Raw genomic sequence first — 15,485 nt, 5'->3', positions numbered from 1 at the left:
CATCATGCCTACAAAAGCGTTAATAGTAATTATTCTTAACATTGCATTTGTCTATTAATTAGTACTAATTAATCCTAACATTGCATTTGTCTTTTTGAGCAGCATGGAGCCGTGAGCAGATGTATTCACAGACCAAGTCAAGATCTCTTTCCGAGTGCCAATTAACAGCTAACGCTCTCCTGTGGGTCTTCACCACGTGCATTCCATTTCACTGGCAGACCCTGCCGTTTGCCTGCTGGTCACTGAGAGATCTGTAAGGTTTCTTTTGCAGTAGTTCACAGTCAACTTTATATTTTAGCATAGTGAATAATTTAGAATCATCTTAATCAGATGATTTAGACATCTGTTCATGCCATTTTCCAGGTTCTGCGTAAATAAATGCATGCTACTCCCCATTGTAACAGCTGAGCATCTATTCTTTTTCCTTAGTTCCTATTTTCTCTCCAATTACAAAAGCAGAGAGGTTCCCCCTGTTATTTCAGAGTTATTTAAGGACCTTTTGGAACTTACCTTAGAGGAAGTGTCTTGAGAAGCCAAGTGAACAAAGTATGAACTTGTTCACCTGTTTGCTGGTGCCTCAGCTCTTGGTTCTGAGAATTGACTTCTCTGTGCAAAAGGGTGCTGACCCTTCCCCAACAGAGCACGCTCATTCCTGTGGCTCTCAGCCCCTTCACTGCAGTGTCTAATGGCTTTGCTGATCCTCAAAGCACCCATCTGGTTTTGTGCAATGGATGTATTGATTATGTGCTTCTGTGCTTATATTTCTTCGACCTGCCTTGTTTGGACTTCACTTGCCAGAGTCACCGCTTTCCTCCTTCTCCCTGTTCAGACAGGACTCGCAGCCTGTCCTGCTCTGAGGGACATCTGTTTGCTTCCAACTGTTGTGTTCGATCTCCTGTGTAACTACACTGCCATGCTTCTGGAACAGGTTTCCAATAGGTCACATATATATTTACCTGAACCTTTCATGTGAGGTCTTCAGGCAAGTCACCCTCTCTGAATTCACTCTTTTAGTTTCACCTTTTGCTTCAGCCAGATGCTCCATTTCTTTGCACTTTTCCCTTTTCAATTACTCAGTACTACAGTGGGTATTTTGGGTTGCTGCTTCTCCTGGAAATCTCTAACTGTATCTACATGACAGGTGCCTTTTCTACAGTTACCTCTTGAACCTGTGCAGTTCTTCAGACTAAATCAAGTGTTGCTTTTATGCCTCACTTTTCCACCCAGCTGGCGTGCTGAAATAGCCCAACCTGGCTTTGTCCTGATTTATCCTCCCTGCACGGAGGGGATCCATGTCCCTCGTTACCCTGTTTTCTGTGCTGGCACCTCTCCGAGCTGCTGGTGAACGCAGAGTCCTGTCAGGTACCCGATGTCAAAGCCAGCCCCAACTCCGGGGTCCCCCTTTCTCAGCTCAGGAGGACGCTGGGGTATTTATTGATCTAATTAATGTAGCTGCTGGATTTAAGATCCCTCTTTAGAGGAGCATTATTTTTACTTATGTGCCCATGAGTTCCTTTTGCTGCAGCTTGAGCTTGTTGCCTCCTTGCTGTGGCGGGGGGATCCGCCCGCGCTCCCGCCGCCGCGGACCGGGAGCCAGCCGGGGGTGCTCGGGGGGTTCCCGGGGTGCGGAGTCCTGTGCCCCCCCTCCCTGTCCCCCCGCTCCCTGTCCCCCCCCGTCCACTGAGCGCCTCCCCGGGCGGGCGCGGCCGCGCTATAAGGGGCGGTGGCGGCGGGGCCGGGCGCGCTATGGGGAGCGAGTGGAGCGGCGCGGCGGGGCCGGGGCGCGGGGCTCTGCTCTTCCTCCTCCTCTTCCTCCTCCTCCTCCTCCTCCTCGTCCTGCTGCTGCTGGGCTGCTCCCGGCCGCTGGTGCTGCGGCGCGGCCCCGGGCAGGTGGGCTACCTGCCGGCCCCCGAGCTGGTCCGGAGGCGAACTGCCCGCCGCGCCCGCCGTCCCGGCGCCCTCCCGCCGCCCTACCCCAACGGCTGGTACCGCCTGCTCGACTCCGCGCAGCTGCCCCGCGGGGCCGTCCGCAGCCTCGCCCTGCTCGGTGAGTGCCAGCCGCCGCATCCCCGACCGGCGTCCCCGACCCCCGCCCGGGCAACGGGGAAGACGAGGCTCGGGATCCTGGCCGACGTGCAGGGCATCCCTGCCCGGGCACCCCCGCTGGGGACCGGGGAATCCTGCACAACGTCCCTGCCAGGCAAACTGGGCATCCCTGCCCGGGCACCCCCGCTGGGGCACAGGGACATCCCTGCCCATGCACCCGCACTGAGGCACCGGGACATCCTCACACAGACATCCTCCTCAGGGCGCTGGAGCACCCCAGCATGGGCACCCTGCTGGGGCACAGGGGTATCCAAACCAGCACCTATGCTGGGGCACTGAGGAGCCCAGGCTCCTCGCTAGTGTGCAGCGCATCCCTGCCTGGGGGCTCTGCTGCTATGGCACTGACACTACTCTGCCTGCACACCCCTTCCAGGGCAACCAGGCCAGCACCCACATAGGGGCACCAAGGGTGTCACAGCCTGGGATTTTGCATGGGCATTGAGCAGCCCTCTGGGACACTGGGGACATCATGGCACAGGTTCCTTGAGAGTGTGCAGGGCTCCACTCTCTGGGCTCCTTGCTAGGACATTGCTCTCCTCCCAGGCATTGCCACCTGCAGCTCCTCATGTCCTGGGGAGATCAGGATGAGGCTTCACAGCCACATCCAGAGGGGTGTGGTGCTTTTCTAGGGTCCTTTCACCTTGAAGATGGTTTTGGACTTGTACTGGTGCCTTTGTCATCAGAAGGGATGTTTCTGCATTGAAACCTCTCAGATTCAGTGGTGAAAGTGTGGGGAGGTTTCTGTTTTCAAGAGCCATCCTCTTCTCTGAAGCTGTTTGGGTTTGTTTTCTTTTTGTATAATGGGGCCTAAGTAATTCAATATACACGTCCTAGAGAGGCCCCACCAGCCTCTTACGACTCCCTTGTCTGCCTGAAGCCTGGTTCCTGGCACTCAGTCCTCTGGGTCTGGCTGAAATGTGCAGGTAAAATCACTTCTGGTGGCAGAGTGACAGTAGTGTACTGGTGCCAGGAAGATTATCAGTAAATAAGACAGTTAAACAACCTGTAGCCTCCAGGTTTGTGGATGTGTAATTTAGCTTGGAGTCTGTGAGCATAGCCTGGAGATGCAGCCCTGCTCCAGAGGCAGTGAGCCAGAGGAGAAGAAAGATTAAAAATCACTTGACTCAGTGCCTGCAAGACTCATCCTCTGGGATGGGACACCTTCCAAAACACGGCACTGAGCATGCAGGAAAGCCTCATTCTCTCCCGAGATTTTGGAAGTGGGGTAAGAGCTGGGGGGCACCATGCAGCACTGCTGTCCAGGTGCTTGCTGTGGGGAAGATGCAGACCCCGGTGAGGGTCCTGTGCAGGAAAGCCCAGAGGGGTCCTCTGAGCCAGGTGCTTGGAACTGCACAATGGCCTTGGGGTTCTTTATGTCCCATGTGCTGTTCTTGCTACATTCGCTGTTTGTTTTCCATAAAATAGTGTAATTAATAGGAAAACATCAGCATGTGGCTGTTAACACTCTAATAGTCACCTGCAACAGAGGTTTTCAGTATATCTCAGGCCAGGATACTGTCCTCCCAAGTGAAGAGACATCAGATTTGATGCACAAGCCAGAGCAAAGATCAGCATCTCCTCTGGCTCTGCTAGCTCCAGAGTGCAAAGGCTGGAGGCAAAAGCAGCCTCCTCAGGAGCCCACAGTGAGGTTTTTGGGCAACTCATCAGGGTCTTGTCATGGGCACTGATTCAGATCTTCAAGGCAGAATTCCTCCAGACTGCTTGTATGAAGGAAAGGCGGGGCCTTCTTGGGGTAAAACCATCTTAAAACTTTGATGGGCAAAGCACCAGGCTGCAGGGCTGCTCTGTGGGGCATGTGGCTGGGATTCCGCTGGGCTCCAAGTGCTCTGGTCTGACCCATCCAACACTGCTCCTGTGTTTCCATACGGCTCCTGCTTCTGGTGAACCTGCAACACTTCCAACAACAGGCAGAAACCCTTTCTCTGCCTTCCCCCTTTCCTCACATTGCTTCAGGGAGCACAAGGGATCAGGCCCAGCGATGGAGAATAGCAAGTCTGAGTGCCAGGGCAACACGGCCACAGCCACTCCGGAGCCGACTCTCCACTCCTTGCAACGGGCACACCAGAGTCAGGGACTTCCCTGCGCTTCACCAGAAAACTCCCTTTTGCCGAGGAGGTGTCAGTGCTCTGGCTCACAGCACCTGTCCATCCCTGCCCGAGGAAGGATTTGCTGCTGAGCTGTAGTGTGGACAGCTCTTGGAGTTCAAAAGCAAATAGATGAAGTGTTTCTCTTTCCAGCTACCATTACCAGAGATCCCTGAAATGTATGTGCCTGTGTGCTCTGCTCTTACACCTCTCGGGCAAAGGGACAGCAACAGAGCACTCTTTACATGCAGCTCTCACTCTTCTCTGTGTATCTCTCCCTTAGCAGGGGAAGCATCCTAAGTATTTAAACACCTTTGTGAAGGCACCTTTTATCCTGCAGCTGAAATGGTCTCTGAGAACTCAAAAACCAGGGCTGAGGGTCAAAGTCATAACGGTTTAGAGATGACCAGGAGAGATTACACCCTCCCCTGCCTGGAGCAAGGCAGTGCCCCCCAGCAGGGACGTTTCTGTGCTCTAGCAGCCCCCCGGGACTCTGGGCAGCTGCCTGGCTCTGCACGGTGCCAACGTGCTGCATGTGGAACCCAGGGTGCCCTGGGACAGCTTTTAAACCCGGGCAGGGAGCTGACAGCCACCACACCGTGTGCGTTTGCTATAGCAGCTGCCATCCCAATTTTGCAAGGCCCTTTCTGCAGTCAGCATAAGCCTCCTGCCCGCAGCCCTGGGCAGCAGCACCGGCCCCGGCGCTGGCAGCTGCCTGGTGCCATCTCGTGGTTAAATAACTTCTCCAGAACAACCCTATTCCTGTCCTGCCACCGGTCTTCCACTAGAAAGGCAAGAATACTTCCAGTATTAATTTTTAGCAGGATATTCCTGCATGTCTTTGCACGGGCCGATGCCTTCCAGGTTGGGTAAGAGCACCAGTTGGTGCTGCCTGTGCAGGACGGGCTGAGCAATGTACCTGACCCTCCCTCATCTGGGGATGTTCTTACAACTTCATAATCCTGTATGTCTGCAGGGGAACAGCTCGCCGCGTTTCGCACCCAGGATGGCCAGGCCTATGTGGTCGACGCTTACTGCCCTCACCTCGGGGCCAACCTCAGCGCCGGCGGGCGCGTCGTGGGCAATTGCATTGAATGCCCCTTTCACGGCTGGCAGTTTCAAGGAGAAGATGGAAAATGCACCCACATCCCCTATGCTGAAAAAGGTGAAACATGCCCCAGATCCACAGAAAGCATCTGTGTCCTCATTAAAAGCTACTTCATTAAGGAAAAGTGGTCTTTATAATAATTCACCCTCCTTCCTGCTCCCCTATTTCATGCAGCACCCTAATTCTCCTCCTGGGTTGTCCATATTGGGGCTTAATTAAGTTCCAGATGATAACTGGGACTTTAGTCTAGTTAAATAACCTCCCTTCTTTCTTTTAATAGTCCTGCAACTCCTGCATTCAGCAGGTAGGGCATAAAAGATTTGTCCACTGCACCAGCAGGGATGGATCTGAGGTGCTACTGGATTTCAGGAATGATTCTGTCCTCTTATAGTGACAGTTTACACCATGTCAGTGCTTAAAACTGTTGCATTAGCATGATAGAATAATCCCTCAATCGCAAATTTTTCCCCTTTTAAAGCCTGAAGGGAACTTTTGGTTGGAATCCAGGAGAGCTCTAGACATGGATTGCATTGACTGTGAAGGAAGGGGATCTTACTTAAAGTTCACATGTAACAATAACTTGATCTGGCTGCACTAAATAGTTTAAATCACCAATTCTAGATGTAGCTGAAACCAGTAAACAGACTTACCTTTTGCTTGGGTGTGTGCTTAGTTATTTTCCTGAAAAGTTCAACTTTGGAATTGATTGGGTTAGCAATGAAAACTTTGATTAGCAGCAAAAGTCAATCTTTCTACTAACAGATTATTTTTCCCGAAGTGAAAGAAACATTCCATCTATATGGGATAAGATAAAAAATTTATAGATCTCACCAAACAGCAATTCCTTTTTGTGTGTGTGTGTTGTTTTCAGAAAAAAAAGACTAATACTGTCTTTTTTTTCCCATACACACTCAGTCAAGGAGCTGCGCTCAAGTGAACACAAAAATGAGCATGAATATTCTGGACATATGCAAATGCCTGCCAGAGTGCCTTGTTTCATCTGAAATGTCTGTATTCAGAGTCATTATTATCCATAGTTATTAAAAGAATGAAACTGCAGGCAGCTGCTCTGCTCCTATACAGCCCAAATGGGTCAGGCTGATTTAAACAGATTTAAAAGCCATCTGTGCTCATGCAGGTCACTTTGACAGAGAGGGATTTTGGAGAATTTGGATGAGCAGCTCCTCCAGCTTGCAGTGGGGACCGACAGCCAAGCCGAGCCACAGAGCCCAACGTGGTGTTAGGTGAAGCTGGGGCAGGGTCTGGAGCACAGGTCTGCTGAGGGAACTGGGGGGGTTCAGTCTGGAGAAGAGGAGGCTGAGGGGAGACCTCCTGGCCCTCTACAGCTCCCTGCCAGGAGGGGGCAGAGAGGGGGGATGAGTCTCTGGAGCCAAGGAACCAGCACCAGGCCCCGAGGGAATGGCCTCAACTTGCACCAGGGGAGGTTTAGATTTCATATTAGGAAAAATTTCTTCACTGAAAAGTTTGTCAAGCATTGGAACAGGCTGCCCAGGGAAGGGGTTGAGTCACCATCCCTGGAGGTATTTAAAAGACATGTGGATGTGGCACTTAGGGACATGGCTTAGTGGTGGCCATGGCAGTGTGAGGTTAATGGTTGGACTTGATGATCTCAAAGGTCTTTTATGTCTGCGAGAGGGCAGAGGAAGCCCTCTTTAAAATTCAGTGAAGTGCATCCCACCCAAGACACCAGACTTTTTTGGTCAGAAATTGCATTGATGGTCTTCTCCTTCCCCCTCTAGTATTCATTGACTAAAAGAGAAACAGAATTTCTCCTATTATTTTACCTCCCACATGACTGTACAAGGCTGAATAACAAGGAAGCACTATCTCTGTGCTTGTTTGCAAATTAGAAAAAAAGCAGTAATGAAGTCAAAAGCCTTCCAGTCCAGTAGAAGCTACATTTTCTGTCAACTGGGTACATATAAATGCCAAAATTCATTTCACTGGAAGGAGTGCAGATATATTCTTAATGCCGCTCATGATACTGCAGTATTGTAACAGAATGACATGAACTTGAAAGGTAGAGATGGCTTTTACTCTCTGCACATCTTTAACTTAAAGCATCTCCTTTTAGCTTTTGAGGAGGGTCCACTGATGCAGCAGACATCGACTTATCTGAACAGTTTTAAGAGTAGTGGAAGAGGCTGCAGAGCAGCCAGCTGTGTCGCTTCCTTAAAAAACATATGCAGAACACCCAACTAAATTAAAACCGATTTAAGCAAAATATCTTCTGTGAAATTCAGAAGCTGTTGTCCTTCTTCAACAGCCTGAAAGCTGGAAAAGTGTCACCAGAGAGTGTGCCACATGAATACCTCCCATAAAGATGATCTCTGAGTCGTGGTTCAGAACCCTCAGTGCCAGCTTCAGCCTTGGAGATGCCACTTTTAACCAATTCCTCTCTGTCCTCTGCAGTGCCAGAATTTGCGAGGGTGCGGACCTGGCCATCCTGCGAGGTGAATGGGATGCTGCTGCTCTGGTACCACTGCGAAGGGATCAGCCCAACGTGGGCAGTGCCCGAGCAGCGTGAGATTGTCACCGGAGAGTGGGTGTTCCGTGGACAGACAGAGCACTTCATTGATGCACACATACAGGTAGGGAGCCCTGTCCCTCCGTGGGGCAGGTCCTCTCCTATAGTCCAGTTCAGGGACATCTCCTCCCAGTTAACCCATTCAGGGACAGCTCCTCCCAGTTAACCAGGCTCTGCCTGCTCTCAGTCATCACTGCTCAGACCTAGAAATACATCCCTGCGCTGTACACCGAAAATATGGCATATGTTCCCCAAACACGGATCGTGAGCTTCTCAAGTAGAGAACAGATGTTCTGGGTACTTAAAAGGAATCTGTTAATTTGATTTGACTTATAACTGATGTAATTTAAAAAAAGATTTTCTAAGAATTGCGGCACTTAGTGTCAGGAGGCTTTTCAACTCATTGATCACTGGAATGAAAGCGCGCAGTTATTTTGCTGTTAATCTTCATAATCACCATCATACGCTGACAAATGTGCCACGGAGAACAAAATGGCTGTTGCCTCCATCGCTTCTCAGAGGAAATGAGTCCAGAAAAGGGGAACCATTTCATCACACTAAACAGAAGGGACTGTTGGCCGTGGTCCTTGGAGGGAGGAGGGGTTGGCCATGGGTGGAGGCTCCTTCGGGAGAGCGATGGGAAACAGCAGCAGTTTTGAAACTGGGCAATCTCTGGAGGTCCTTGGGAGATTTTTATTTGCATGCCACTGAGCAGAAAACTTCTGTTTGTAAAAGTCAGTGACAAAAAAAGACTCTTAACCTGGAGCGCACTTCTCTCTAAAGGCAGCACCTGCCTGCTGACTAAATCACAACTAAGGTGGGTGGAATAGAAGGGAATGGAGAATTATTAGAAGAAATTAAGAAGGTGCATGAGACACAGGAGATGCAGCTCTGAGAGTGTGCAGAAGAGTTGTGAAAAGCAGGGAGAATTTGGGAGATTGAGGAGATAATAATATTTATTTCATGTCTGCTTTTCAGTGCAAGCCATTGTACACAGGTCTATACTGGGGCCAGTCTGTGCTACTTGCCAAACTGGTGGAAAGCTGGTGTATTTGAGTAACAAAGCAGTTAAAACATCTCTAAAAGCAACATATTGTGGGTAGGCTGGTGGAGTTTAAAGGTTTACAAGTATGTGAAAACTAGTCTAGGAGCACAAGCACAAAAATGCTTTATTTCTTCCATTTCTTACATGGCCAAAGGACGGACTTACTTGGAGTCCAAACTGTGCAGCTCCAGAAGTTAACATGCACAGACTTCTTTGAGCTTAAAATGAACTCTCAATTTTCTGAATTTCATGTTTAAACGATTCCTATACACTAGTTAAGAACTGGCCCCAGGTCAGTCTGTGCTGAGGTCTCTTCCTCCACGCACTCTGTTGCCTCTTGCTGTGAGCATCTCTGCTGTGCCCTGGGCTGTACCGCAGTCACGCTGCTGCTTTGCAACACTGCCAGTAGGTACAGGCAGCTCACACCCAAGGCAGCTCTTGCCAATGGCAATTTGTTCCCCGATGGCAGGAAATCCCCGAGAATGCGGCTGACTCGGCTCACCTGGCTTTTCTCCATGGGCCAGGTATTCTGGGCGGATCTGATCTGAGATACACAAGGTCCAAGCTGTGGGATTTTATGAAGCACATCTGGAAGGTAAGACCCTAGCTCCTCTCTTAGCCATGAGGAGGTCAAAGTCATACAAACCAGGTTTCCTTTCTGTCTCAAATCATCAGTCCCACCTCACCCCCTCTGCTTCATCCCCCCATCTTTAGGTCCAGTCTGTTTTCTGTGTCTCTGAGGGTTTTAGCTGCGCTCCCTCATCTGTGCTCATCTCTAGATGTTCCTCACCATCTCACTGCTACCTCCCCTCAGTCTGTACCCTCCATCTCTTGGACTGAGCTGACCCTTCTTCACCCCTCCAGGCTGAGTGGTGGCCGGAGCTGGAGCCCAACGAGCATTGCTCCCGGCTGCTGGTTCAACACAGCGCAACCGTCTTTGGGAAACACGTCTCCTTGATGGATCTGACAGTTTCTGTCAGGCAGGTATGTCCTGTGCTGGTAACCACCAGCACCCTGAGCTGAAGGGCTTTGTCACCTGGAAGTCCAAGTGAGTCTTTGCCCATCCTGCCCAGTGTAGCTTTCCCTGCCAAATGCATCAGACACGTGGGTCAAAACTACACACTGGCATTGGGCTGCTCCCTGGCTGGGCAGCACAGAGAGAAGGAAGGGGTCATAGGGGCTGCTGTGCCCATAAAACAACTTTAAAAAAAAGAAATAAAAGCTAGTACGTGAGAAAACCAGTCCCAAGGGACCTTCATACCACATTGTCCCAGCACTTTACAATACTGAAGTGAGGACCTTTCCAGTCCATGGCGAACACGCCTGGGGAAGGTGTAGTAAGCACTCAGTACAGTAAGAAACATTTTGAGGATGTTGATCTGTGTGATCCAAAATACTCAGGGCTTTTCACACAGCTTTCTGGAAAGCACAAAGATTTGTCAATTTATGAACATTTATGCTAAAGAAATAAATTCATACTAAGGTTGAGAGCTCCTCCTGAAGTTAAAAGTTTGCTCATTATTTTCTTATTTTCTGGTGGTTTTGTGTGTGTTTTTTTTTTTTTTTTTTTTTTTCTTTTGGAAACATGTTTATTAACCACACTTATCTTTCCCCTCTCCACTTTCAAAAAATCAGAAACAGCATGTCTTGCAGACCAAGATCAGCCCTGAGGAAGATAATAGAAAGCTGACACAAATTGATAAAGAATTAAAGGAAAATAGAAATAATGCCACTAAATATGAATCAATGGGAACAGATATGCTCACTTTCAGTTTTAGTTGTGGGTTTGGGTTTTTCTGATGCAATGCTAAGCTTGCCTGATAAAACTATTAACTTTGTTCTCATACCTATTCCCATATTAAAAATTCAGAACAGCAAAACAAGTCATGATACAAAACTTTGATAAGGGATAGATCTCAGTGTAATTAGGGAATTATCACTAAGTGGATATTGATTGTATCTCTGTTTAATTCTTAGATCTGTGCTATTTAGCACTGATATTAACGAACAGGAGAAAAAAGACATTAAAAAAAACCTTACAAAGAGTTTGTACCTGACCAAACATTAAAGGAGTAGTAAACAAACTAGCCCAAAATCCCAGCAATATTTGCAATGCTTCAAAGAACCAAGTGTATGACCATGTATCTGTGTGTCTGGGGGCACATCAAAGAGCACAGAACAAGTACTTCATGTCATGCAAGATAAAAGGTTGAACCTGATTTCAGCTAAAACCTATAGTGACTGTTGCAGCTACAAAGGAGAAAGCCAGAGCAGGAGCAGGACGTTGTATTACCTCCATACCATGTTTCAGTCACTAGTACTGAGATCAGAGTCCAGGACCCGTGTCAACAATCCAGTAAGGCTGTTGACCTGAAGGTCATTCAGTGATGAACAAGATCAAGTGAAAATTTGGAAGCATTTCCTAGATTAGATTTTTAAACTGTTTGGGACCGGTAGAACACTGTAAACTCTCAGGAATTCCCGTGGGCCCACAGCAAAGTCATCCAGCCCTGACCCATCTGTGGATGTCCCAGGTCAATACACGGCTCTGCTGGATTTCCCCTGGCCTGGGGAGCATTAACAGTTGGCAAGTGGTCTGTGACGCATGGCCCTGACAGAGCTTGACTTTGTGCATATCATATAATGAGAAGATGGAGTAAAGGGGGCTTTGAGCACAGTTTAGGAGACATCTCAAGCAGACCTCAAGCTGTCAGAGTTGCTGTACCAGAGGGCTGGACCATTGAGGACTTTCCCCTGAGTGTGCTCTGCTGCTCTGCAGGTGGGGCCAGGGCTGGTTTTCCTGATCTTTGAACACGCTTTCCTGGGCCATGGGATCATCCTGCAGACGGTGACTCCCCTGGAGCCTCTCCTGCAGAATGTTGTTCACAAAATCTACTACCAGAAGAACATTCCGGCCATAATCCCCAAGTTCATCCTGAGAGCAGAGTGCATACAGGTAAGGCCTCCAAAGAACAGCAGCTAAACATTATTCCCTGGAGCTTGGTGGCTAGGAGATGGGAGATTGAGAGCAGTTGCCCACATGGGCTTAGATGTATGTGGAAGCAAAGCACTCGTGGGCAAGATCCTTTCAGTGCTTGGCATGATCCTTCATTTTTAGTAGCCCAAAGAACTAAACTAGAGGTTTAGTAAAGAGGATCCCTGCAGTGGGTCATGTGTTGATGGTGGCAGAGGCACTATCCCTCTCGTATGGATGAGGAACTCCCAACCTATGCAAGGATGAGACAGCCTCTCCCAAGCTGCAGGAAGTCTTTGAGTGAACTAATAACTGCATCCAGATTTTCAGCATCCCAGGCAGGTGCTTTAAGATCATCCTTTCACCTTTGCTAAGAACTGTGCCAAGAAATCCTCCTGTTGTTAAATTATCATGAGATTCGGCAACTCTTGCCCCTCCTGACAGAGGTTTTCCAGGTTATTGCCACTGGAATTCATGGAAGTGGTAAAAGGTCCCTCTGGAGGTCTCCAATATCCCAGCTGGAGCAAGACCATTGCCAAATTCAAGCATGTCAAGCGTGGCCTTGAAGGCCTCCTCCTTTGGAGAATGCCCCCACATCCTGGGCTGCATCAAGAGGAGTGTGTTCAGCAGGTTGAGGGAGGTGATTCTGCCCCTCTACTTGGCTCTTGTGAGACCCCCCTGCAGTGCTCTGGGGGCACCAACATCAGAAGATCACTTGCTTGAGTGGGGCCAGAGGAAGCCACAAAGATGCTCAGGGGGCTGGAGCGCTCCCCTGTGAGGACAGGCTGAGAGAGATGGGGGGGTTCAGCTGGAGAAGAGAAGGCTCTGGGGAGACCTTATAGGAACCTTTCAACACTGAAAGGGGTACAGGAAAGATGGGGAGGGACTCTTGATCAGGGGGTGTAGGGATAGGACCAAGGGTAACGGGTTTAAACTGACAAAGGGCAGATTTAGATTAGATCTAAGGAAGAAATTCTTCCCTGTGAGGATGCTGAGACACTGGCACTGGCTGCCCAGAGAAGCTGTGGCTGCCCCCTCCCTGGAAGGGTTCAAGGCCAGGTTGGACGGGGCTTTGGGCTCTGGGCTGGTGGAAGGTGTCCCTGCCTGTCACAGGGGGGTTGGGACTAGATGATCTTTAAGGTCCCTTCCAACCCAAACTGTTCTATGACTCTAGCTCCTTGGGTGACCTATTCCATTATTGCTCTACCCATATTGTTAGTTTTTATTTTTAATGTCCATTTTGAACTTCTCAACCTGCGATGTGTGGATGTTATTTCTCATTATACCGACTGGTACTACCAAGAAAAATCTGAATCCATCATCCCTGTAATTCCCTTACAAGCAGTCAGGAGAGTTCATGTCATTCTCTTCTGTCAGAGGTTAAAGCCTGGAAACTGCTTGGGCTGACCAGAGAGGGTTTCACTGGTACTACAGTAAAAATTGCCAAAAGATTTTCAGATGCCAAACACCTATCCCAAACAGAACTTAGCTGTGTTAGCCTGTATTGTGTAAATGCTGGATTAATATTTTGCATCTTACTAATGTGAATGAGCAGCACTAATTTCTGCAGAGACTTGCCCACAAAGGAAAACGCCATAATCTTACTGCGGGTCTGAGCAGAGTTTAAGATGCAGATGCTTAGTTTATAAAGACCTGGTTGGCTGGGCTACCCAATGAATCAAAAATCTCAGGTGGAGCAGCTCCTACCTTCACACATCTCTTTATTTTTTAGTATCTCCTATGGCAGGGGCAGTCTAAGATGAAAGTGGCTTCTTGTTTGGGAGCTACAATGGGCTAAACATCTGCTAACTGTGGACAGAGCGGTAGTGTTACAAGTTACAAACAGCATGAGCTGTTCCACACTGGACATTTGGGAGAAATGCCGACAGGTAAATCTAGTGTGCAGGTAGCACGTGCAAAACTGCTGGTTCAGCTTCACCGCCTGAATGGGACCTTTCTTCTTCCCCCAGTTTGAGCGTGATATGACCATCTGGAATAACAAACAGTATCGGCCCAAGCCACTGCTGGTCAGAGAGGACTCCAGCATCCAGAAGCACCGACGCTGGTATGCCCAATTCTACAGCGAGAAGAGCATGAGGCTCCCAGTGCAGAAGGAGGGCCTGGACTGGTGAGGACCTTGCTGTCAGCTGCAGAAGGTGGCCAGAGGCTCTGAGGTGGCTCCTGCCCACCCTGGGCTGGTGGGCAGTGGTGCGGGGCAGGTATGATCAATATAACAAATACTGGCACTGGCACAGGGAGCAGAGCCTGAGCCCTGGCGAACCGCTTTTACCTTCTATGCTCAGGGCAACAAAGTCCAAAGGGTGTAACATGCTTGCTTTTGTACCTGTGCTGCAACGTATGAGCTGAGCATGAATTTAAGAGTGCCAGAACTGTCTTTTAAGTCCCCTTGCCTCTCGCTGCTGCTATCAGTTTGAGTAGTTATACAAAAAGCTTTTCATCTGGTCTTTTATTGCCTGAAATGTCCTTTCCCAGCCAGGCCCTTCTGTTGGCTGGGGCAGGGTTCAGCTCTCCAGGGGAGCCTTGGCCAATGTCTGCATGGCATCCGAGGTGTGACTGCAGAGCCCACAGAGGTATGCTGCCTTCCTCTCTCTGGCAGCAAGCAGGGCAGCATGGGTTTTAGCTGCCTACCATGTCCTTACCATACCTGTGGGCTTCCTCGAGCCTACGGAGCTCCTGCATGAGTCAATTCCTGATGGAGCTATTGCACCTAGTTGGGAAGAAGAGGGACTATCCTGGTGACCAAACCACTTGGACTGACAACAACTCTGCAAGTCAAGGATGTGAGTAAGATCCTGCTTTGGTAGCCCCTGGATTACAGCAATAGCTTGGGTACATGGTTGGCTTTAAAATTTGTGTCTCATGGCAAGACCAAAGGTATTGCTGTCACTGTGATCAGAAATAAAGCTAACACATGGGAACTAGGCTGCAAATCTGACAAAAACTGGTCTGGATTCTCCTGTGCTTTGTGCCTACATGCTCTGTATGAAAGGGCTAAATTCTGCCTTTGCTTCATCCCCTGGAGAAACCTACAATCTCCACAGGCAGAGCCTGCCTTGTATAGTTAGCAGGACTCTGGCAGTTACTCTATGCCACAAGCCAGCAACAGCAAATGCTCAAATCCAAGAGCTTTCCAAGGAGACTGGTAGCTGCTGTTCTCATGCGCTGTGTGCTTGCTTGTGTCTTGTGCATTCTGCTCTTTGCTGAGACTTCTGGTTCCTCCTTCATCATTAATCCAGAGCAGGACCAGGAGCAGCTCTCTGCCAGTGCAGAGTCCATCACCCACCCTGGCCGCATCCCAGATGTAAGCTGTGCCTTTACCACTCACATCTGGCTATTGCACTGTCAATATTTCCCTATTAAATTTTTTTAAAAACTGATCTCATGTTCATGGTTTGTTGTTCTTCACTGTTTCGTGGGGTAAGAACACCATGGGAGGAGTGATTCCGCAGCTGGCCCATGCAGTTCTGCTCCAGGAGCCACAGGGAATCTCCAAGCAAGGAACCTGATGGCAGGAGCTTCAACAAGAAGCACTGCCCAACAGCCTGTGCCTCTTGGGAACCTGAGAGCACTAGTACGTC

At 49.3% G+C, this 15,485-nt stretch overlaps 1 protein-coding gene across 1 annotated transcript; it reads left to right on the top strand.

Moving 5' to 3' along the window:
* The first annotated feature begins 1,746 nt into the window (after positions 1–1,746).
* Positions 1,747–15,150, top strand: LOC141968875 (cholesterol 7-desaturase nvd-like). Its single transcript, XM_074924120.1, has 7 exons — positions 1,747–2,047; positions 5,188–5,376; positions 7,753–7,931; positions 9,382–9,507; positions 9,777–9,896; positions 11,692–11,868; positions 13,857–15,150. The coding sequence occupies exons 1-7, from the start codon at positions 1,747–1,749 to the stop codon at positions 14,016–14,018; spliced, it is 1,254 nt and encodes a 417-aa protein (XP_074780221.1). The 3' UTR covers positions 14,019–15,150.
* Positions 15,151–15,485: the final 335 nt, after the last annotated feature.

Source organism: Athene noctua, chromosome 20 (assembly GCF_965140245.1).
Source record: "Athene noctua chromosome 20, bAthNoc1.hap1.1, whole genome shotgun sequence".
NCBI classification, from domain to species: domain Eukaryota; kingdom Metazoa; phylum Chordata; class Aves; order Strigiformes; family Strigidae; genus Athene; species Athene noctua.
Note: the sequence above shows the minus strand (reverse complement) of the source record. Positions and strands in the feature narration are given on the sequence as shown.

Bases quoted from the DNA above. Each gene is read 5' to 3' on its own strand.
- LOC141968875 (XM_074924120.1), top strand. From the start codon at position 1,747: ATGGGGAGCGAGTGGAGCGGCGCGGCGGGGCCGGGGCGCGGGGCTCTG. The intron at 7,932-9,381 runs GTAGGGAGCCCT...CCCCGATGGCAG, and splicing joins TCATTGATGCACACATACAG to GAAATCCCCGAGAATGCGGC. The intron at 9,897-11,691 runs GTATGTCCTGTG...GCTGCTCTGCAG, and splicing joins TGACAGTTTCTGTCAGGCAG to GTGGGGCCAGGGCTGGTTTT.